Source organism: Chanodichthys erythropterus, chromosome 16 (genome assembly GCF_024489055.1).
Source record: "Chanodichthys erythropterus isolate Z2021 chromosome 16, ASM2448905v1, whole genome shotgun sequence".
Taxonomy (NCBI): Eukaryota; Metazoa; Chordata; class Actinopteri; order Cypriniformes; family Xenocyprididae; genus Chanodichthys; species Chanodichthys erythropterus.
Genome location: NC_090236.1, coordinates 25,534,788 through 25,557,991, shown reverse-complemented (window position 1 = coordinate 25,557,991; position 23,204 = coordinate 25,534,788). Strand labels below are relative to the sequence as shown.

Genomic DNA, 23,204 nt, shown 5'->3' with positions numbered 1-23,204 from the left:
GGTCATCAAACTGAAACATCACCTGCAAAAACATGCATAATGGTCTATTTTTCATTTATAGTCATACTGACAATTCAAACAAAAACACTTAAATCATCTTGTCACCAACTATAAGACTAAATTTAGACTATACGTATGGTGACATACATTTATATAAAATTAGCAAAAAAAAAAAAAAAGAGAAAGAAACATCCCTTTTTACTGCATTTTAAAGATAATTTTGTAAAACCCCAAGCTTTACAGATATTTATTGGAAAGAGTTTAAACAATGTTTTTCATGCTCGTTCAATGAACCAACAATTATTGCAGCTTTAAAAACCAGCAAAACTTTAAAAGAAAGAAATTATTTTACTTTAGCTAGGACTCTAAGATGAAAAAAAAAAACTGTTTTTGACTATCTGTTTGTCAAATCTGAAAGCACTATCAAAAAACATGCCTAAGATCTTCACTTGTTTCACACACAAAAGTCAAATGGGCAAAATTTAAGCAAGAGGAGATAACAGCTTCTGAAGATTCAAAATCAATAATCTCAGTATTGCCTTTATTGAGGTTAAGAAAATTTAGGGACATCAGGCCTTTACATCTGCTATAGACAAGCCAACAGAATCCCAGGGGCAGATAGATTTTGATATCGTCAGCGTAACAGTAAAAGCAGATGCCATGTTTCTTAAAAATCGACCCCAAGGGAAGCATATACAAGGAAAATAAAATCGGAGCAAGAATAACCAGTTTTTTGGCAAATGTAAAGGCCCTTTCACACCAAAAATTAAATGAATGAATAAGCTTCAGGCTGAAAGAAAGCTCAAACAAACCTTTCAGCTGATAAAATCTATGAAAAACAAATGCTATCCACCTATATTTTTCAGGTAAGAGCAGATAATTTTAATGTGTCTGGCTTCCGGTATCATTTGCTTCCATTTTTAGCTGTTCAAAACAGCTCTTTATGGTGCTTGATACTGCAAACTGGTATTTCTTACCATATTATTTTAATGTATATTGTCTTAATTATAAACACTGGTTTGTAGCGCACAGTTTTACAGTTTACTGCACTTTGATATTCTTCTTGTTAATAAACAGGAAGTCTCACACATTCTCAGAAAACACCTGTCTTGAAAAATAAGGTTGGATAAAAGCAAATGCTTGCTCACATTTATTCTAGAACTACAATAACCAACATGGTTATTAACCATACAATAATCACAATGCCTCTGCACTTACGATTTCTCTCAACATGGGGACAGGAGAGCTGTCAGTCAATAAAAACAAAGTAACTTAAAAAATTACTCTATTTGAAAATGTAACTCAGATATGTTGATGTAAATTTAAAAGTATACTTCAGTTATTTGAAAAAAGGTAATCTGATTTTCTGATTATTATCTGATGTGTTAACACTGCTTATTTACTTATTTTGAATATAGCTGAAACTTAAAATAAGTAAACATGTGTCATTTCTGTTACACATTTTTAACTTTTCATAAATGATTGTGTCTGATTTGTATTTCTATAAAAAGTATAGCCAGATATTATAGCCAGGGTAAATTGCTTTCATGTTTTCATGTTCAAATGGCAGCCAAAAGTATTGAATCTAATTTACCACACATTATCCTATGTTTAATGTCTCTTATAATGCATTTCTTTGATCAAAATACAGTATAAACAGTAAAAACCTCAAATTTTTGAATGGTTTGAATGTAAATTTATAATATAATATAATATAATATAATATAATATAATATAATATAATATAATATAATATAATATAATATAATATAATATAATATAATATAAAAAAACGAACTAACATAAATTAAGTCAGTTTTATATTTTATCCAGTGAACTAAAACAAAATGTTGGGCACATGAATAAATGCTGCATTATATGATTGAGTCTGACCCACGTACAGAAGCTACAAGCTTAGTTTTCATATCGACACCAGTTTCTACGTCATCCGGTTCAGTTTCTCACGTAGTTTTACGTTGAATGAAACTGCGCATTATTTTTTTCCGAAGAGCGCGGAATTTTATGACCCAGTATTCTCCAAACCCAACTACGCAAGTTTCGCAGCTTAGACCCGGTGATGTGATCGGCGACAGCGGAGGAAACGCGCCAGCTGTACGGAGAGGCTTAAAGAGACATCAGCGAAGAGGGAGAAAAAACGATAATGGCTTCAAGGAATGACCATTAAAACCGACAAAATGGGAACTGTCATCGACTTATAATACAGAGATCTAGGTAAAAGTATCTAATCTGTTGATAAACCTTCCTCCTTTAACGATTTATGGAATATTCCGCGTACGTAATTTGGATCATTTTCGACTGTTCGGGATTAAGGAGTTGCCCGGTTAATGGCTGGCAACACAATCTATGTGCTTGTCAACAAATATTGCTTTGATGTATGTATAATGTTGTTGTAGATAATATCAAGCTGTATTTTATTTTCCATAACCCCGCTGCTGTTGTTGAATTAGTAACTCTCGTTAGCTTGCTGAAGCGCAGGCCACAGATCGTTAGCTTGTTTGGGCTAGTTAGCGCGCTAGCCGTGTGTTCACTCATTTCTGCTGCTTAGTTGGCAACTCAGTGGCTAACTGACAACATTGGCTCTTCAACACTCGAGGATTCACACGAACATCTCATCGTTACTATCTTTACGTTTATATAATGTACCCTTACAAAGAGAACATAATGTACCAAAATGTTTGGAGTTTATCTTAGTAACCCAAGTTTCTTTCTCATACTTTGGTTGCGAGCTGCATGAGGCTAGCAGGCACATTTGGTCAGTTTTTTTCAGCAGGCTATTCCTTTAAACATCGAAATATTTGACACTGTGGCGTTAATTTATTTCTCTAGCTTTAAAAGTATGGGTCATACATAAGACAAGCTGCTGAATCCAAAGAGAGGGCCAGCGTACAGGCCTGATTCATCACATTTGTTGGCATTGTAAAATAGTTTTGTTGTCGATGCATATAGATCAGGCCTGATCCGACGCGAGACGATGGATTATAGTCTTAGCTGAACGGTTAACTTAATAACTTTTTATAACATTTAGTCATCGTTTCTAAAACTCGTACCTCACTCTTGGATATGGAATGGATGCTACAATCCACACAGGCTGAAAAATCAGTATTGTATTTTTAGGCTATCACGACTAAAATTTGTGCATCATAACAAAACGGTTTGATGTAACATTTCAGTGATAATTCACGAAGTTAAAATGGAACATTTCAGAGGATCCATTGTGAATTGATAATCAGGAATATTTTGTTGGAAAGTCATGTTTTATGACACCTTAAGCAATGAATATGTGCTTGTCATCACACAGTCATCTATCTATCTATCTATCATAGTGTAACTTAATGGTACTTAGTATTGTTGCCTTATGACAAAATTTCTCTTGTAATGATGAGCAATGATGAAATCATTTTTTTTAAATTGTTTCCTGGGCATAAATTCTCCCATTTGTTTTTTTTAAAAGAGACATTCTCTGTTGTTCAATAAACCAGCCAATGGACGGCATCGTCCATAACTTCTGGCGAGGTGCCTCCCTCTGCTCAAAACATAACCAAGACACTTGGTCCAAGATGACTCCGGCTCGTCTTCACACGACCTCAGGCCTCATCTCGAGCTCCTGAGGGATGTATTTTTAGAGCTGGAAGTCAGAAATGCTAGATAACATTTCCTGTAGGGAGATGGTCTCTGGTTTCGTGTCCCTTCTGACTCTTAAGTTGTGTGTTTTATAGAAACGGTGATAGTGCAATGCTGACTTTTTCTTTCTGCATTTTTATTGTATATGTTGTTTTACTTGAGATCTGACTAGAGATTGAGACCAAAGCAAAGTTAACTGTGTAAGTAGGACTACAACATTTATATGGCTGTTTGTGAATGTTATAATTCATTGTGTTAAAGCAAGCTGCCTTGACAGTCACTGTAATAAGTTTATAAAGTTATAATGGGTAACACAAGAGTGAGTTCTAAAAACTAAATGGACCACCCTGTATCGATTACTTAGTGATGACATTACCTGAATCTGCTATGCTAAGCAATATCCTAATGATAGAAGTCATGTATTAGTAGTTTTGGCAACTTCCTTTAGATTGATTAAAGGGTTAGTTCACCCAGAAATGAAAATTCTGTCATTTATTACTCTCCCTTGTGTTGTTCCACATCCGTAAGGCCGTTGTTCATTTTCGGAACACAAATTTAGATCTTTTTGATGAAGTTTGAGAGGTTTCTGTCCTATAGAGATCCAACGCAACTACCACTCCAAGGTAAAGAAAGGAAGGAAAGACATCATTAAAGTACTCCATGTGACTCCAGTGGCTTAAACTCAGTTTTATGAAGCAACATGAGTGCTTTGTTTGTGCACAAAACAAAACATAATATACTACTTTTATAAAATAATATTATCCTAAGCTTGTCCACTCAACAATGCCAGCTCTCACGTGAACACAAAACGCATGCATTGTGATGCTCTTGTGAACACTCTTGTGTTGATGCTCAAGTCTGAGAACACAACGGGCATTCATAAGGGCATCACGACAATCAATATTTTTGTAAGTAAAGTGGTAAATTATGTTTTTTATGAGTACTTTAATGATGTTAGTCCTACCTTTCTGGATCTTGAAAGTGGAAGTACATTGGATCTCTATGGAGGGACAGAAAGCTCTCAGAATTAATCAAAAAGATCTTAATTTGTGTTCCAAAGATGAACAAAGGTCTTATGGATGTGGAACGACTCTAGGGTGAGTAATAAATGACAGAATTTTAATGTTTGGGTGAACAAACACTTTAAGGTGCAATCACAAGTTGTTAAGGGGTATTTTGATATCATTAATATATTTGGTTCACCCAAGATGCTTTCTTTCCAAATTTGTATTACTTTCTTTCTCCTGCAGAACATAAAAGAAGATATTTTGAGGTGTCATCTTTTTTTTATATCCATACAATGGAAGTCAGTGGTCAGCAAAACAGTTTGATGACTAACATTTTTCAAAATATCTTCTTGTGTTCTGCAGAAGAAAGTAATACAGGCTTGGAATGACATGAGGGTAAGTAAATAATGACAGAATTTTCATTTTTGGGTGGACCGTTCCTTAAAATGAGTGGTACAGTCAGTGTCTATATTAAAACAGGTGCCAAGAGAGTGCAGTTCTCTAAGTGAACTTTTAAGCAGTCTATTTAGCACTAATTGTGCCTTTTCTCTGCCCCAGATATTTTAAGGTGTGCTGCTGATGTGCCACCTGTTTCCCCTAAACGCAAACTTTGGTATGCTCTGCATTCGCACTTGGACGCAAGGAATGCCTGACACAACTCTACAAAACCACCTGGAGGGGGTGCAAAGGATGGAAACCAATGCCAGACAGCGCCTCACTTTCACCAGCTAGTGTCGTGCGCATGTGTCCATCTCCCGAGGAATGTGCTCCTCTGCAGTTGGATTTAAGGAAGATTTCTGTATGATGTCTTCGTCCTGAATTGTATCGCCCTTGGATTGTCAGCTATACTTTCCCCTCCTCCCCCCTGTCTATAAAAGCAGTTAATGTCTATTTTAATCTACATGTGTAGAGCTGTATTGTGGATAAGCCATTCCCTCCACTCTCTTTCTCACTAAATTCCTCTCCTCCATCCCATTCCCCGTGCCCCTGTTGCTAGTTGTTTTGGTGGCTCTGTGATTTTATGGCAGCGGAGTAATCGTGGAGAGGCCGGGGTATCACAAGCTTATGGATTTTGATAAGAGAGGAGGAGGAGGAAAAGGTGAGGCTGAGGAAGGAAAGAGAATGTCTAAGACTGGCGGGAGCAGGACAGGGCATGGGGGTGGCCGAAACTCGTCCAACTCCGGGGTGCTTATGGTTGGCCCTAACTTCCGAGTGGGAAAGAAGATCGGCTGTGGGAACTTTGGAGAGCTTCGACTCGGGAAGAATCTTTACACTAATGAATATGTGGCCATTAAACTGGTAAGTGCCTCCCAAAAACCAGTGTATATTATGTTGATTTTAGGAATTAATGATGAATCCTGAACTTCCACCGCTGCCTGTAGTTTGAGTGTGTGCTGTTAATAATTTGCAAAAAGAAATAAACACACAGTTGTTCATAACACCTAGCTACATTAGATTAATATGCAGTGCTTGTTCTCATTTGTTCACCCAGTTCCATTTGGAAAAAAATCCCTTTTTACACACATTACCATGTAATTATATGTACTGGAGACAACAGTCATCCATCTTTTACTTGAACTAAATGACCAAAAGAACAGACACTGCAGTCTTGTTTAAATAGTTTTTATTCTACAACATGTACCTGCATAAAAATATGCAGGACATCATGATATGTTTTTTTCTTGCAGTATGTTAACCTGTGGTGAGGAATATACTCTGTAAATTTACAAAAGATTGTGAACGTGCAAATAAGCATATTCATGTAAAAACATGAAGTGCTGAACAGGAATCCTTTGAGATGTGTTGGCGGTTTCTGTGTGGTAAAAAAATGTTATGCTGCAAGATGTATTTCTCTATTTCTGATTGCATGATGTCTGATCAGCGATTGGCAAGATCAGACATGATCTTTAGACTTTTTAATATATTTTCTGCAATGATCTTGGGGGAAAGTCTGTGGAAAGGATATGGTAAAATGTATTAGAGCTGAGAGTAATACACTCCTATTTGGTAACTGAAAGCAGTAAAAATTAGATTTCATAAACACTAATGGAATTTTAATTAAATATATATATATATATATTATAAAATTCAAAAGTTTGGGGTCATTATTATTATTTATTTTTTTTAAAGTAATAATTTTATTCAGCAAGGAAGGACGCATTCAATTGATCAAAGGTGATGAAGACATTTGTATTTCTTTTTTAAATAAATGTTGGTCTTTTGAAATTTTATCAATGTTAAGCAGCACAACTGATTTCAACATTATTAATAATAAGAAATGTTCCTTCAACACCAAATCAGCATATTAGAATGATTTCTGAAGGATCATGGGACACTTAAGACTGGAGTAATGATGCTGAAAATTCTGCTTTGCCATCTTCACAGGAATAAACTACATTTTAAATATATATTCAGATTAAAAGAAGTTATTTTCAGTTTTTACTGTGTTTTTGATTAAAGGTGCCCTAGAATCAAAAATTGAATTTACCTTGGCATAGTTGAATAACAAGAGTTCAGTACATGGAAAAGACATACATTGAGTTTCAAACTCCATTGCTTCCTTCTTCTTATGTAAATCTCATTTGTTTAAAAGAACTCAGAAAAACAGGCGAATCTCAACATAACACCGACTGTTACGTCGGTGAACAGTCGGGATCATTAATATGTATGACCCCAATATTTGCATATGCCAGCCCATGTTCAAGGCATTACACAAGGGCAGCCAGTATTAACGTCTGGATCTGTGCACAGCTGAATCATCAGACTAGGTAAGCAAGCAAGTACAATAGCGAAAAATGGCAGATGGAGCAATAATAACTGACATGATCCATGATTACATGATATTTTTAGTGATATTTGTGAATTGTCTTTATAAATGTTTTGTTAGCATGTTGCTAATGTACTGTTAAATGTGGTTAAAGTTATCATTGTTTCTTACTGTATTCACGGAGACGAGCCGTTGCTATTTTCATTTTTAAACACTTGCAGTCTGTATAATGCACAAACATTCATTCTTTATAAATCTCTCCAACAGTGTGTAATCCACGGAGCACTATCAAACTCATTCAGAATCAATTGTAAACATCCAAATAAATACTATACTCATATGATCCGATGCATACATGCAGTATGCATGACGAACATCTTGTAAAGATCCATTTGAGGGTTATATTAGCTGTGTGAACTGTAAATGCACTGTATTAAAGTCGAGAGCTCGGGGGGCAGGGAGTGCGCGATTTAAAGGGGCTGCAGCCTGAATCGGTGCATAGTTAACTGCCTATTTTGGGGCACCATTAAGAAAATTAATTTAAAAAAATCTATGGGGTGTTTTGAGCTGAAACTTCACAGACACATTTCAGAGGACACCTTAGACTTATATATCTTGTAAAAACTGGTTCTAGGGCACCTTTAAATAAATAAAGCATTTGTATACATAAGAGCCTTCTTTCAAAAACATTACAAAATCTTACAAACCCCAAACTTTTGAACAGTAGTGTACATGTTTATTTTATGATTGGTCAGTATCACAGTGTGAAAATTATGCCTGGCTTTCTCATTTAGAAGGACATCCACTTTTTGTTGGTTTGTTGCTGTGCAAACCATGCAAAAACAATTTAAAAACTGCTCCTCCAGATAAGTATTTTAATTGGATTTGGTTTCAAGCATGCATATCCAAAATACATATAGGGAAAGATTAGTTAGTGATTAGAATATTATCTAGGGACATTTTAGTAGCCACCCACATTGTTCGTCAGCAACACCGGCCTCAATTTCAAGTGTTGAGTGTGTAAGATGTATTCTGTGAATATTCAGATTCTCTAGAGTCACACCACATTGCAGAAATCTCAAATTTATTTTTTATTTATTACATTTACCATGTTGCCAACTGTTCTGCTTTGAAAGAAATATGTGATCGCATAAGTAAGACACTCTTATGTCATTAGCTCCTTGGTCTCACCTTTACATACTGTAATGAGAACCTTAATCACACTATCATGAAATGTAGCTACACATTTGGTGATAAGAGTGAAGTATAGGTCTGTACACAGAGCTTCATGGAGATATTACAACACCGATTTCAGGCTTTCATTCTGCTATGACATGCAGATTGAGATGCGTACATGTGTGCCTAGTGGTACTGATTCTGTTAAACCAGACAAATATCCTCTCTGAAGAAGCTACACAAAGGCTGTATTATCCAATTACTGGTACTAAATAAAGGGGTCTTGATGTTGATCCTGATATGACCATTTATATTAACTGGAAATGAACGCTAAAAGAGTAAGTGTTGTACTTCTCACTCTCCACTGCTGGGTATTTAATACATCCTGTGGCCTTTAGGCAATCTGTTTTTTTATTATTTATTTATATATGTATTTGGCTCTTCCATTCTGCCTCCTGCTTAGCAGGACTTTTCTCCGCATGCTCAGAGCTGCTGGTGCCACGGATGACTCAACCCTGGATCCTGCACTTAACATGCACATACACATTCTATCACTTACATTATTTATGTAAAAAACAGCATTCAACTAAATGGACCACCCTGCATTTATCACTTAGGGATGACATTACCTGAATCTACCATGCAGAGCGATATCCCATTGATCAAAGTGGCATATTAGTAGTTTTGGCAACTTCCATTGTTGTGTAAATTGTCACAGTCGAAATCGAGTGATTTCAATAGGAATCCACACAATGGAAAATTTTGTTTGAGGGCGAAATAGTTTGCAACGCGTTGGGCATACATTGCTACACTATTGACAATGGACCTGCAAAATTTCAATGGTGATTATAGTGATCCACTGCAGTATACGTAACCCAAAACACCCATAATATGGACCACATCTGTTATCTGACAATGGTTAACAGCTTTCATGCTAACCTAAAACCAATGTTAAAAACTGGCTTTTATTTTTACTTAAGAGGAATGCCAAAACTTATGTTTTTGTCATTTAATTTTACTCTTTCATAGGAGCCGATCAAATCCAGAGCACCCCAGCTCCACCTCGAGTACAGGTTTTATAAACAGTTGGGCAACTCGGGTAAGTAATAGGCTGTATTTCTATCTATTTTCCATTTATTGTCCCCCATATGTTACTTTAAATCTTACAGTTAAGCACCCATTCACACCCCTTTCTTTGTTGTAGAGCTTTAGCAGTCCACATCCTATTTACAATCTTGTTGCTTTTAGCTCATCCTGTCCACATCCTCTTTTCAGCACGAGGACGAATTTAATCAGCACAGGCTGTGGTTCCTGTGCATCGATTGCTCTACTTGCTTTAGTCTTTTTCACACAGCGTTTCACACGAGAAAGAAAGGTTAACTTGTATTAAAAGATGTGACAGCTTAACACATACCTTATTTCAATGATATGATATATTCAGAATGTGTTCATCAATAAAAGAATGCCGTTAAGTGTTTTGCGCAGATCAAATAAAGCCTAGGGTTGATGGTTGAGGCGTTGCATCTCTCATTGCTGTTGAGCCAGAGGAGATTTCTGTTCCCAGCGTTAAGGCCTCAGAACCTTTTTATTCTGCTATGCATTTTTCATGAGGAGAGCATTAGAAAAACATGACACTGTACACTTTGAATAATTACTCATTCCTATGCTGAAGTTGCATTGTGAATCTAATATTTGTGTGTGTTCGTTACTCAGGGTAGTCTTTTTTACAGTGTTACCAGGCCTGATTAGGGCTCGGTGATATTTGTGATCTTGACATTTTCCAGCCTTTTAAAAACATTTGATCAGTTTCTGTTTTTGAATTTGGTTTAAAGGTGCCCTAGATTCAAAAATTTAATTTACCTCGGCATAGTTGAATAACAAGAGTTCAGTACATGGAAATGACATACAGTGAGTCTCAAACTCCATTGTTTCCTCCTTCTTATATAAATCTCATTTGTTTAAAAGACCTCCAAAGAACAGGCGAATCTCAACATAACACCGACTGTTACGTAACAGTCGGGATCATTAATATGTACGCCCCCAATATTTGCATATGCCAGCCCATGATCGAGGCATTACACAAGGGCAGCCAGTATTAACGTCTGGATGTGCACAGCTGAATCAACAGACTAGATAAGCAAGCAAGGACAATAGCAAAAAATGGAAGATGGAGCAATAATAACTGACATGATTCATGATTACATGATATTTTTAGTGATATTTGTAAATTTGTCTTTCTAAATGTTTTGTTAGCATGTTGCTAATGTACTGTTAAATGTGGTTAAAGTTGCCATCATTTCTTACTGTATCCATGGAGACGAGCCGTCGCTATTTTCATTTTTAAACACTTGCAGTCTGTATAATTCATAAACACAACTTCATTCTTTATAAATCTCTCCAATAGTGTGTAATGTTAGCCGTTAGCCACGGAGCACCATCAAACTCATTCATAACCAAATGTAAACATCAAAATAAACACTGTACTTACGCGATTAGACATGCTGCATGACGAACACTTTGTAAAGATCCTTTTTGAGGGTTATATTAGCTGTTTGAACTTTTTTTATGTTGTTTAAGGCAAGCGCGAGCTCTTGGGGCGTGGTGCACGAGAATTAAAGGGCCACACACCCTGAATCGGTTCATTTCTAATTATGCCCCAAAATAGGCAGTTAAAAAAATTAATTAAAAAAAAATCTATGGGGTATTTTGAGCTGAAACTTCACAGACACATTCAGGGGACACCTTAGACTTATATTACATATTTTTAAAAAAAGTTCTAGGGCACCTTTAAAAGTGCCTTGAAGTGTTGGGGGTTTTTCCTCCAAAGGAACATTTTGATCAAACATTGTTGTATATATTATATTCTTCATATTTACCCTTTTTTTCCCCAAAACATTTTAAGGCATTAAAACACTCACATGGAGACTTCTGTGAATGTTATTGAGTGATGACAAATGATTCTTTCAAGTGATTAATTGAAATGGACAGTTTGAAAGAACTGATTAGCTTAAATGAATCAAACTCCCCAATTCTGTCAGTATTTAAACAAAATGTGGTATTTAATTACCTTGTTGTACCACTCACACACTGTAGCCGTGACATAAAGAGTGTGCAAGGAAGTTTGTGTACCAGTGTGGTCTTTTTAGACCACAACTTTGTGGCCTAATCAAACGCTCATTAAATAAATTGCGATATTCTTCATGTTCCAGTTCAACATGTCGCCTAATAGATTTGAGAGTCCATACACTGTTGCCCCATACTGCTATTATACACAAAAATGTAGTGTACCTCAATATGAAGCAGTAATGTCTAGAGTGTAGAGTGCCGAACACCAAATAACAAAAGATTATTCTTCCTTGTCTTTACGTAATCTTATTAATTCTGACCATTTAGGTTAATGCTGTGCTAAATTGCCACTTTGTATTTGTATTACCAAACTCTGTAGATCTGTTTTCTAACTACATATATATGTGTGTGTTCAGAGGGTGTTCCTCAGGTGTACTACTTTGGGCCTTGTGGGAAGTACAATGCCATGGTGCTGGAGCTGCTGGGCCCCAGTCTGGAGGACCTGTTTGACCTCTGCGACAGAACCTTTTCCCTCAAGACCGTCCTCATGATCGCAATTCAGCTGGTCAGTGTAATCGCTCACTCATGAGAGAGAAAGAAAGACTGATAATTACATTTTTTTAACATGACTTATACCTTTTATTAAAGATCACACGGATGGAATATGTGCACACAAGAAGTCTGATCTACAGGGATGTTAAGCCAGAAAACTTCTTGGTGGGCCGACCGGGGACCAAGAGGCAACATACAATCCACATCATTGACTTTGGGCTTGCCAAAGAATACATCGACCCTGAGACCAAAAAACACATCCCTTACAGGGAGCACAAGAGCTTAACAGGGACAGCTCGCTACATGAGCATCAACACACACCTGGGAAAGGGTAAGACCTGCAGACACGGGAAAGATTCGCTCTGTCAGGGCTTAGGAAGGGTTATTAGAATTTCATGGGGGGATAAAGACTAAAGTATGTCTTAAAACCTAGCTTAGCTGTTAGTGACACAAATCTGCTTGCTCAGTCACAACGTAGATTTAATCATGGCACTGGTAAGATGCAGGTGCTTTTTGGCTCAGGATTTTGCATTTGCTGAATGCATAAATCATTTTGCAAAGTAAATTAAGACTCTTTGTCAGACTGAAGACAGATTAAAGTTTACCTAGCAGTTTTTAATTTTTTTTTCTTTTTTTCTTGTCTTTTTCTTGAAGAGCAAAGCAGGCGGGATGATTTGGAGGCACTGGGTCATATGTTTATGTACTTCCTACGGGGCAGTCTGCCCTGGCAAGGCTTGAAGGTATTGTACTAGGTGGAGTGAAAGAGATGTTTGCTGCCTTTGTACATTTTGATTTAAAAGTCTGTTTTCAAAAACTAAGACTGTGCGATACCATTATAGAAAATGTGGTTTGTTTTATTGTTACATTTCTTTAAGCATTTTAAAGCACAGATTATGGTAAATATGAGAGATTAATGCATCTTATCAGTTCTGTGCTGTTTTGTACCAATTAAAAAGTACAAATCGATGGTTAGTTTCCCCTCCATTCAGTTGTCTCATTCTCTTAACTGTGTTTTGATGGTATCCTTCTGGTCTGAGAGTCTTATCTCACTCAGCTAATGTCTGAAAATGTGAAAGGCCCCACTATCTGTCACTATCACAGAAAGTCAGCAGAATAACCAATAGCTATACAGCCTCGATAAGCTGACCTATTTAGAAGACCCAAAAAATTATTAAAATGTGTTTGTTTATAGCTTTATCTGGTTTTATAGTCTAAAAGGGGAAAAAGACTGAAATCTTGGTGACTTTACTGTTTAAGGGATAGTGCACCCAAAAATGAAAACTCTTGTCATCATTTACTCGCCCTTATGTTGTTCCAAACCTGTATGAGTTTCTTTCTTCTGTTGAACTAAAAATAGATATTTTGAAGAATGTTGGTTAAGCAGACAGTTGAAGGTAGCCACTGACTTCCATAGTAGTAAAAAAAATTTATTGGATAATTTTTCAGTGTTCTTGCAGTTTACTTACCTAAGAAAGTACTGAATAATATAAAGTAACTAGATGGGTTAAGGTTAGATTAAGAATTAGTTTCATGGGTGGTACCTAGTTATTACCCAGTTGTTATAAGTGTAAAATAAATTGCTAATACTATTACTATTAAAAGATAGTATAAAAAGGGATTTATGTAATTCCCAAAATGTTCTAATCTTTGTTCTGTCCTATTTTATTCATTAAGGCTGACACGCTTAAGGAGCGCTATCAGAAAATCGGAGATACCAAAAGGGCTACCCCTATAGAAGTGCTCTGTGAGAGTTTCCCCGGTAAGCGAGTTCTTTTTCAAACGTATCTCGAACACTCGAAAATCCAGTGCATTTTCTTAACTTTGACTTCTATCACACAGAAGAAATGGCCACCTACCTGCGCTATGTGCGGAGACTGGATTTCTTTGAAAAACCGGATTATGACTACTTGAGAAAACTCTTTACAGACCTCTTTGACAGGAACGGCTATGTCTTTGACTATGAATATGACTGGGTCGGCAAGCCGCTGGTAAGTCTATTTGGATGTCAAACCATAAACCGCTTGTATATGATGCAAGTACATGGATGTTGAGTTTCATATACGTATCTATACAGCCGACTCCAATAGGACCCATGCCTAGTGACACACCTCTGCAACCCAGCAGCAGAGACAAAGCACAACCACAGACCAAAAACCAGGTGAGATACAACCTCATGCTGTTGATAGCCATGTAAAGTACGTTTTCGTAATACACATCCCTTTTCTTTCTTCTTTTTCTTTTTGTTTTTGCAATTTTATAGTGTATGATCAAAGAAAAATGATAAAGGTTGTAGTTTCATTACTTGGAATGCCACTTTAAAATTAAAGGAATGATCAATTTATTTATTCAATTGTTCAAACTGATTAATAAATATATTTAAAATTGATTTAATTTAGCCTCCTTTTTAAAAAAATAATAATAATGTCTATTAATAATCATGTGTGAACTGCCAAGTGGCATTTTTTTTCTTGGTTTTAAAATTGAAATTTAAAAGTTGCGTTTAAAAATGATTTTGTTCCATTTAACTTTTTAAACACACTTTAAAAACACTTATTGATTTCTTAATTTTATATAGTAATATTTATTATATTTTGAAATATTTCACTTTTACTTTTACCACTAAGTCCTTGTAAAAAAAGAAGAATGGGACAGTTATCACATTTGAGTACCAGTTTCGTTTTCTCCTTTGTTATTTGTGGAAAAACATTGCTTAATGCGGTGATATTTTTGAAATGTTATCTCCAGTATTTCAGATTCTCTTTTAACCCATGTCAGCAGTATGTGGTTAATGTTTGGTTTCACTCATCAACAAACCCAAGACAACTTCCTGTAACCAGAGCAGTTTTTTGCTTGTCTGAAGATCTGTCGTTTCCTCAGACGCTGAATGCCATTCTTTTAGAGGGTGGTATTGCCATGTCTTGGTCACAGTCCCTTTAAATCTGTTACATTACACGTTTTTTATGATTGGCTGGAGCTTAGCTTTCCTCTCCATCTCTGCATGTCACGTGCTCTCTTTATTTTTCACTCACATTTTTATTTCCACCTCTATCCTGTTAGCTAGTGCAGTCTGCTTGTGCATGGAAGGCGTTCCTCTTTAAACTCTTTGTTCTTTTTTTCTTTACACCTTCACCTCCTTTCAAAAACATCTCTTATGCCCTTTGCCACCCTCCCACCCCTTTCCCCCCACTGCTGTCATGCCAGTCTCCAGAACCTAAAGGAAGTGAGTCCCAGCCCACTCCCGTGACCAACAGGGAGCTCCTGGGGTCGCACCTCACGGCCGATAGGCTGGGGGGCTCTGTCCAGGTACTGGGTGTTTGCGCAGTACTGCATGCTGTTGGTGTCGATCTCTTCCTTTCTCTGTTCTCTAGTCTTTCTGTTCCTTTTTTCCTCTCACTTGAGACACCCCATTTTCCAGCTGCGAACACTTAAATGGTCTTTTCCTCTCCACCCTTGTCTAACACACATCACGTGCATGCTCCTGATGGTTAGGCTTGGGATCTGGTGACTTCAGTGTGAAAATACTGTTTATATTGTATACAAGTAGCTAAGCAAGACAAATGGATGTTTGCTTGTGTACATACAGTTATCCAGGGTGTAACTTTTCTTTTATAAAATGCTAGTGTTCATAAAATGTTATAAAATGCTCATTTTCGGCTTATTTCCATTATCTAACCAAGCACCGTTCTTTCATTTTACATGCCCCCCTCCCCCCTTCTTAACCTTCCTAGTTGGTGCTAAGCAACCTGATTTTGAACAGGTTAATTATTTAAAAAAAGTGTCCTCAATGGGTTACTTAGCCCCAATCTGAGCTACATGAACTGCTAAATATGCAGTGGCAGTTAGACAAAATAAATCCCAGTGTGTACTGTGGTTTTGTGTTATTACTTATTTTTGCCTGTCCATATTAAAAACACATTGTTTGCTACCTTAAATTAATCTCCAGGTTATGAGCTCGACCAATGGAGAAGTGAATACAGACGATCCCACGGCGGGACACTCAAACGCTCCCATAACTGCCCCTGCTGAGGTGGAGGTGGCCGATGATACAAAGTAAGGACAATTTTAAGAATCTTAAGGTTGCCAGTTGTCTTCAAAAGTACATGTTTGAGGGTTTCCACGTGTCCTAGAAAACCTGGAAAATTGATGACTGATTTCTAGAGATGCATCGAAATATTGTCCAAAAATGGCATTTCCAGTTTTCGAAAGAGAAAAGGGGTCAAAAATATGCCGCCCTGCCCCTCTGTGTTCAGCAATCCGGTTTCACTCTTGCGCAGCATGTTTTGTAACTTTGCAAGCGGCTCCACTTGCAAGACCGGACAACTTTGAAGCGAGTGTTCAATGTTCTGCTCCGTGTTTGCGCTCCTTGTTCAGTCACTCACGTCCCAAACACTCCACTCATGTACCACTCATGCTCACCGGAAAAACAAAGTCTGCTTAAATAATGTGCCAACTTAAAATTTCTGTGGACTTGTTTGATTCTGATTGCTAACTGTACTGTAACATGGTATGGTATAGCTGTGCAGGGCAACGCTGCTCACTGATCCACTCCCTGCTATCTGCTCTCATGCTCTTATATTAATAGCTTTTTAGGAGTCAGGACTATAATTTATTTTGATAATTGGTCAAAAAATAAATCTGTTAAATCTGATTCTGTTGCATAGAAGATTAATATATTGATATTCATATATTGATGTTTAACGTTATTTTAATACAGGCCTATTTTCTGTCCAATTTTTGTTACATTATTTTTAGTATTTACTTTAGTAAAGCATGGTTATTTTATATATGGCTCATATTTATTTGAATTCAGATTCAGTAAACAGTTACTGAATTTAATTAAAAAGTATAATAATAATAATAACAATTATTTAAAACAACTAATTTAAAATAAGAAATTAATAATTGTTTTGAAAAGGGCATTTTCAGTTTCGGTTTTCAGCCAAGTGCATCCAGAAGTTTCGGTTCCAGCCCAAAATTTTCATTTCGGTGCATCCCTAGTAATTTCCAGTCCTGGAAAACAAAATGCATGCAAAATGAGAGAAAATGTAAAATGTCCTTAAAATTGTTGTTATCCTGGAAAATTCTTACAACAATTAATACACAATTATTCTTGTGTTTTTCCTTTAGCCGAGAACGAAGAGTTTATCACTCCCTGAAACAATTAACATTACTAGCAGGAAATGCTATGTTCAGGGACTCTGAGTTTTGACGTGTGAGAGAAGTGTATTTTTTTGAATGATGTTTAGTGTCATATTGGCTCTTGCATCAGTTAGCTAATGTTATTAACTGCTCAAATGTTTGCAACGAATGTCAGCTGGTAAGCAGCTACCTAACCTCGTTAACATGAATTCAGTAACTTGCTAATAATTTGTATGCGTTATAAACCAGGGGTGGGCACAGCAACCTACAGCAGTGATGCAGCTTGTTTTTAGTTCTGGTTGTTGTCAGAAGTACTTTGATACAATGTTGATACTGAAATTTTAAAGATGTAACAATACCAGCTCGTACTGGCTGATAGGCGAGTGCTTTAAAACATTCTCATGTTCATTTGTTTGAGCGGTGGCGCTCTGTAAAGATCATCAAATGTTTCTATTTACAACATGTTTTTACAGCATTGAGCATTGTATCCAGTGTTGGGCACATGAACGCAATAACCAATAAGAAGCGTTTAAGAAATAATTCAGAATGTGTTCAATGGCCCTCTTGATTATAAAGGGAGTGCTCTTTGTTTGCCATAACCCATTTACAATTTGATTGAATGAATATTTTTAATGCTGCTAAGTACACACTGCAAAGTTTTTGGAGGGACAACAATTTAGATGCAGGATTGAATCCAAAATTGAGTTGATTGACATGGTGATAACCATAGCAACAGATGAGACAAACAAGTCTGTCAAATTAGATGTGTGCATAAATGCAGACTAACAGACATGCCACTTGTTCTGTAACAAGTATGTGTAATGTATGTGTAATTTGTTCATTTGTTGTTCATTTTACTTTTCACTTATCCCATTTAAAGCAATGTTTACTTAAATATTTGAAGACTACATGCTAATGTTTTAATGTGTTATAATTATTATTAGCATTAATAATTCATTGACTTTAATATTTATATTTTCAAAACGTTACTTAAATAGTTCCAATATTTTTGCTATGGTAGTGAAATTGGTTCTGAGAACCATTTGTCATACTGTATAATAAAAAAATATAAAAAACTGATTTCATAGTTAAGTCATGGCGATGTAAAATACATGTTTGTGTTATACACATCCTTTTCTTTTTTGTTGCAGTTTAATAGTGTACAATCAAAGACAAATTATAAAGGTTATAGTTTCTTTGCTTGGAATGGCACTTTAAAATTAAAAAAGGAATTATCAATTTAATAATTAAAAAAAAAATGTTCAAACTGACGAATAAATATCCATACTTCAAATTAATTTGATTTAATTTGTTAATTTAACCACTATTAAAATATTTTTAATAATAAAAAGGGGCCAAGCACCGAAGCTGATATGGCATCTATTGTAATCGTTAGTGTTCCTTTTCTTCTTCTTCCTCTCTTGAAGTCTATGGCAGCCCATAGAACTGCTTGAGACTAAGTTATGAAATTTGGCACACAGATAGAGGATAGTCTGACCTGTTACCATAGCAATTGTGAAGTCTCTAACTGAATCCCTCTAGTGCCACCAACTGTCCAAAGTTGCACCCATGTTTATGCCAATAACTTTTGAACCACAAGGGCTAGAAACGAAATTATTTTTTCCCTCTGATGCCTTTAACGATCCCTATGCCGTCGTTCTGTGAACTGCCCTTTTTTCCAAGTAGTGGCTTTGTTTTTAAAATGAAATTTTAAAGTTGTATTTAAAGATAATTTATTAATTCATAGTTTTGTTACATAACTTTTTAAACATTAAAGGTATTTTAGTTATTTACATGTTATTGAATCCTTCATTTTATATAATAACATTTATTATATATGAAATAATATTTAACTTTCAGTTTTACCGTTAATTCATTGTTCCTCTAAAAGAGGAAAAATGCCAATATTCATGTGCTCAGCATTGGCTATTAAACTGGATGTCAATTAAAGACTTATGGAGAAATGAATATATTACTTTAGGGCCTGATCCTTGTCTTTGATTTCCACCGTAGTGAAATTGAAAATGTCAAAAACATTGAGAAATTAATACTTTTATCCAGCAAGGATGCATTAAATTGATCAAAAGACATTTATAATGTTACAAAAGATTTATATTCAAAATAAATGTTCTTTTGAACTTTCTATTCAACACCTTGAAAAAAAAATAGTATCAGTTTCCACAAAAATATTATGCAACTGATTTCAAGATTGATGATAATAAGAAATGTCTCTTGAGCAGAAAATCAGCATATTAGAATGATTTCTGAAGGATCATGTGACACTGTAATGATGCTGAGAATTCAGCTTTGACATCACAGGAATAAATTACATTTTAAAATATATAAAAATAGAAAATTAAAAAAAAAAGTTATTTTAAATTGTAATAAAGTTTCACAGTATTGCTGTTAATTATTCTTACTGTACAAACTATTGAATGGTAGTGTAGGTTTTGGTTTCATTGCCAGGAATCAGTTATCATTGTATTAATAAAAATTTGCTAAATTTTCAACTTTGCAAACATAAATTAATATACAATTTTAATCCATATTTAAGTGTAATTAAATACACCAAAATATTACATAATCTCTATCTTTCTCTCTCTAAAATATATATATATATATATATATATAATTTGTTATAATCATGACGCATTATCTAGCAGGTGGTCAAAAGCTCTTCCTAAGGTACTATACAACTGTTTTGCCATGGGCTTGAATGGGTAAAAGCACTGTTATAGCATTTGTCTTTATGTTTTGGTTACATAAGCACCAGTCACATATAGCTGCGCACAATTGTGCAGTTTTATCTCTTGCTAAAATTTTGTCCTAGTGGGTTGTTTAAATTTGCTTTGAACTCTGCCTGACATAACCTAGACTCCACTGTGCAACAAGTTTGAGAATGAAGGGAGATTGCAAAAGTGTCTTTAACTCCTTCGCTCGTTTCAGGTGCTGTTGTTTTTTCAAGAGGAGGAAGAGGAAAACGCTCCAGCGACACAAGTGAGGAGGAACATCTTTGAAACGTTGTCACTGGTGCGTTTAAGGAAAAAAAAATAAAGCAAAGGACTTGGAGCTGGAACATGGAGCTCCTCCCTTTCTGTCTCTGCTCCACCTCAGAACAGAAACTCACTGCCTCACTTTTGGCATCCGCTCAGAGGACACACCTCAGCACTCTGGGCTCTGACACTCTCTTTGTAAGGAAACAATTCAGTGGAACAAATAGATATATTTGTACAATGTGGGACACCAGAAGAGACTTCTGTCGTCAGAAGTATGATATGTTATGTGACTTAAACCCAGATGGACTGTTTAAACTTGTATTTTAGATGACATGCAAAACCATTATTTGAGAACTAAAAGGCAACCAGACTCACACATACACACAGACATCTGTTCACTTTGACACACTGGCTGGCTGGATGAGTGAGTGATGTGCTCCATGATGTTTTTTTATGGGATCAAAATAAGTGGGGAAAGACTGCTGACTGATATGGAGAAACATACACCGGAATCAGAAAAAAACCCTGTAAATTCTGTCTTTCCTTTTTTGTTTTTGTAATTTAAAAAGTTGTTTTGAAGATCTGTTCTCCCTGAGTTGAACAGTTTTACTCATGTTGTAGAATGTGTGAACATTTTTAACCGCTCTTAGTGTTTCTTTATTTTCTCTTCTGTTGTGTTTTTTTTTTTTTTTTTTTTTTACTTTTTCCTGTCCATGATGTTGTAGCACAGTGGCTGGTCTCAGGTACTGTGGGAGATGGAGAGAAATACATGGGATCTCTCCTCTGTGAATTGCACTTTTGGGGGAAAAAAGCGAACCGTTTGGCATTTCTGGCATTGAAATTGACAGGAAGCAACAGTAATAAAGGCAGACGTGGGATCATTTTATACAGCAGGCTGGTCTCTCCCAAAGGGACAAAAGTGATGCTCTCAGTCAAAATTGTGCTTTTATTGTTTTTCGCATTAGATTAAGTTACCTGGGAATCATAGTTTGTGCCTTTCCAAGTAAAACATTTAACACTAATGTGTCCCTCTCTACGATTCCTATCCAGGTGGGGTGTCCATGGCCCTCTCAGAGTGTTTGTTCTCTACCGTGCGCTCCATTCCAGTCTAATGGAGTCCGCTGGCATTTCTCAGATTTCTTTTTCACTGTTGTAAAGTGTATCATAGCAAAGCTCCATGAAGACGTGAGTCTATGGGTTTATACGCAGTAACAGAGGTTGCCTATCAGAGTGAGGATGTGTATTAATTTACATACCTATTAAATGTTGCTTTTCTTCTATGCCTCATAAAATGGTACATGTTGTGTTTTTGCACAATCACTGTATTGAGTTTATGGTTGTGGTTAATCCTTGCGGTAATTCCAATTGTAGTCAACATCACGTGACAAAACGCAGATAGTTGCAGTGAATCACCAGGATGTGGTGCCATAGAACATATTTATCTGCAGGGCAAGTGCCTTAAAGGATTAGTTCACTTTCAAATTAAAATTTCCTGATAATTTACTCACCCCCATGTCATCCAAGATGTTCATGTCTTTCTTCAGTCGGAAAGAAATTAAGGTTTTTGATGAAAACGTTCCAGGATTTTTCTCCATATAGTGGGCTTCAATGGAGCCCAAACGGTTGAAGGTCAAAATTACAGTTTAAGTGCAGCTTTAAAAAAATACAAGACGAGGAATAAGGGTCTTATTTAGATAAACCATCGCTCATTTTCTAAAAAATAAAATAAAATACAAATTTTATAAGTTTTAAACATGAATGCTCATCTTAAACTAGCTCTCTTCTTCTTCTCTATTTGAATTACAGCAGTGTAGACACTACTAAGTGTATTACTGTATTCAACTGTTTGGGCTCCATTGAAGCCCACTATATGGAGAAAAATCCTGGAATGTTTTCATCAAAAACCTTAATTTCTTTTTGACTGAAGAAAGACAGACATGAACATCTTGGATGACATTGGGGTGAGTTAGGGTTAGAAATTTTAATTTTAATCCTTTAAACATCCCTTTTATTGCACATGAAAGCCTGTGTAATATAATTCACTGAGTAGTACACCTTGTCAGAATGGCATGAGAGCAGGTGTCACACCCTTGTAGCTTGTGTTATGCTAAAACAGGATACTTTTATACTTCAAAATGACTTTCCACGTGCAGATACAACAGAGCCAGTCAATTATGACATCTTGTGATTATACAATTATTAACCTCTTTAGAACAGCCTGTCGAGAAACATGAATGAGCTGTTCTTAGATATGATGTTGAGCAGTGGTTCTCAACCACTTCATGATTTACTGGAGAAGGATTAAGAAGGGTTAAAAAAAAAAAAAAAAATGTTTTTAAACTTGATTTAGAACCACTGGTGTAGAGTAAACAAATTAGGTTTGTTAATCTAAATGAACCTTTGTATGTGGTTGCTTCTTAGATAAACTCTACAACTAAAAGTTCTAACAGAGTAAAATAGGCATTTAGTGTTGCTGAGAGGAAACACTAGTAAATGTAGTAGGTGTGAATGTATGGGCGCAGTGTTTTCAGATCTCCCTGAACATAAAAATAACCCTTAAAGGTGCTAAAGAGGATGTTTTGTTTTATACATTTTTGCAAGATTACTTGAAACTGTCTTTACTAACTGATAAAAGACTATTTATTAGGTGCACTGAAAGGAATAATATTAATATACATCATCTGTGCACGAGGTAGGGCCTTAAAACCATCAGCCAATCGTTTACGCGATGATTGGCCCTCTGGCTTGACAATCACTGCTGAGACGTTCCTTGTGAGAGACGAGCGCGACTGCGCGCTCCAGTAACTTTCCGCACTCCACAGGCGCCGCATACAATGTTTTTGTCAGGAGACTGGAGTA

At 36.0% G+C, this 23,204-nt stretch overlaps 1 protein-coding gene across 6 annotated transcripts; it reads left to right on the top strand.

Annotated features, from left to right (window-relative positions):
• The first annotated feature begins 2,076 nt into the window (after positions 1 to 2,076).
• Positions 2,077 to 21,660, top strand: csnk1g2a (casein kinase 1, gamma 2a). Of its 6 annotated transcripts, XM_067364267.1 has the most exons (12): positions 2,077 to 2,232; positions 5,208 to 5,948; positions 9,622 to 9,691; positions 12,075 to 12,223; positions 12,307 to 12,541; positions 12,865 to 12,950; positions 13,885 to 13,969; positions 14,050 to 14,198; positions 14,285 to 14,368; positions 15,412 to 15,513; positions 16,154 to 16,260; positions 20,296 to 21,660. In XM_067364267.1, the coding sequence occupies exons 2-12, from the start codon at positions 5,715 to 5,717 to the stop codon at positions 20,348 to 20,350; spliced, it is 1,356 nt and encodes a 451-aa protein (XP_067220368.1). In that variant the 5' UTR covers positions 2,077 to 2,232; positions 5,208 to 5,714; the 3' UTR covers positions 20,351 to 21,660. The 6 variants fall into 6 exon arrangements, with proteins under 6 accessions (XP_067220368.1, XP_067220367.1, XP_067220366.1 ...); XM_067364266.1 differs by lacking the exon at positions 15,412 to 15,513 and having other exon boundaries at positions 14,053 to 14,198; XM_067364265.1 differs by lacking the exon at positions 15,412 to 15,513.
• Positions 21,661 to 23,204: the final 1,544 nt, after the last annotated feature.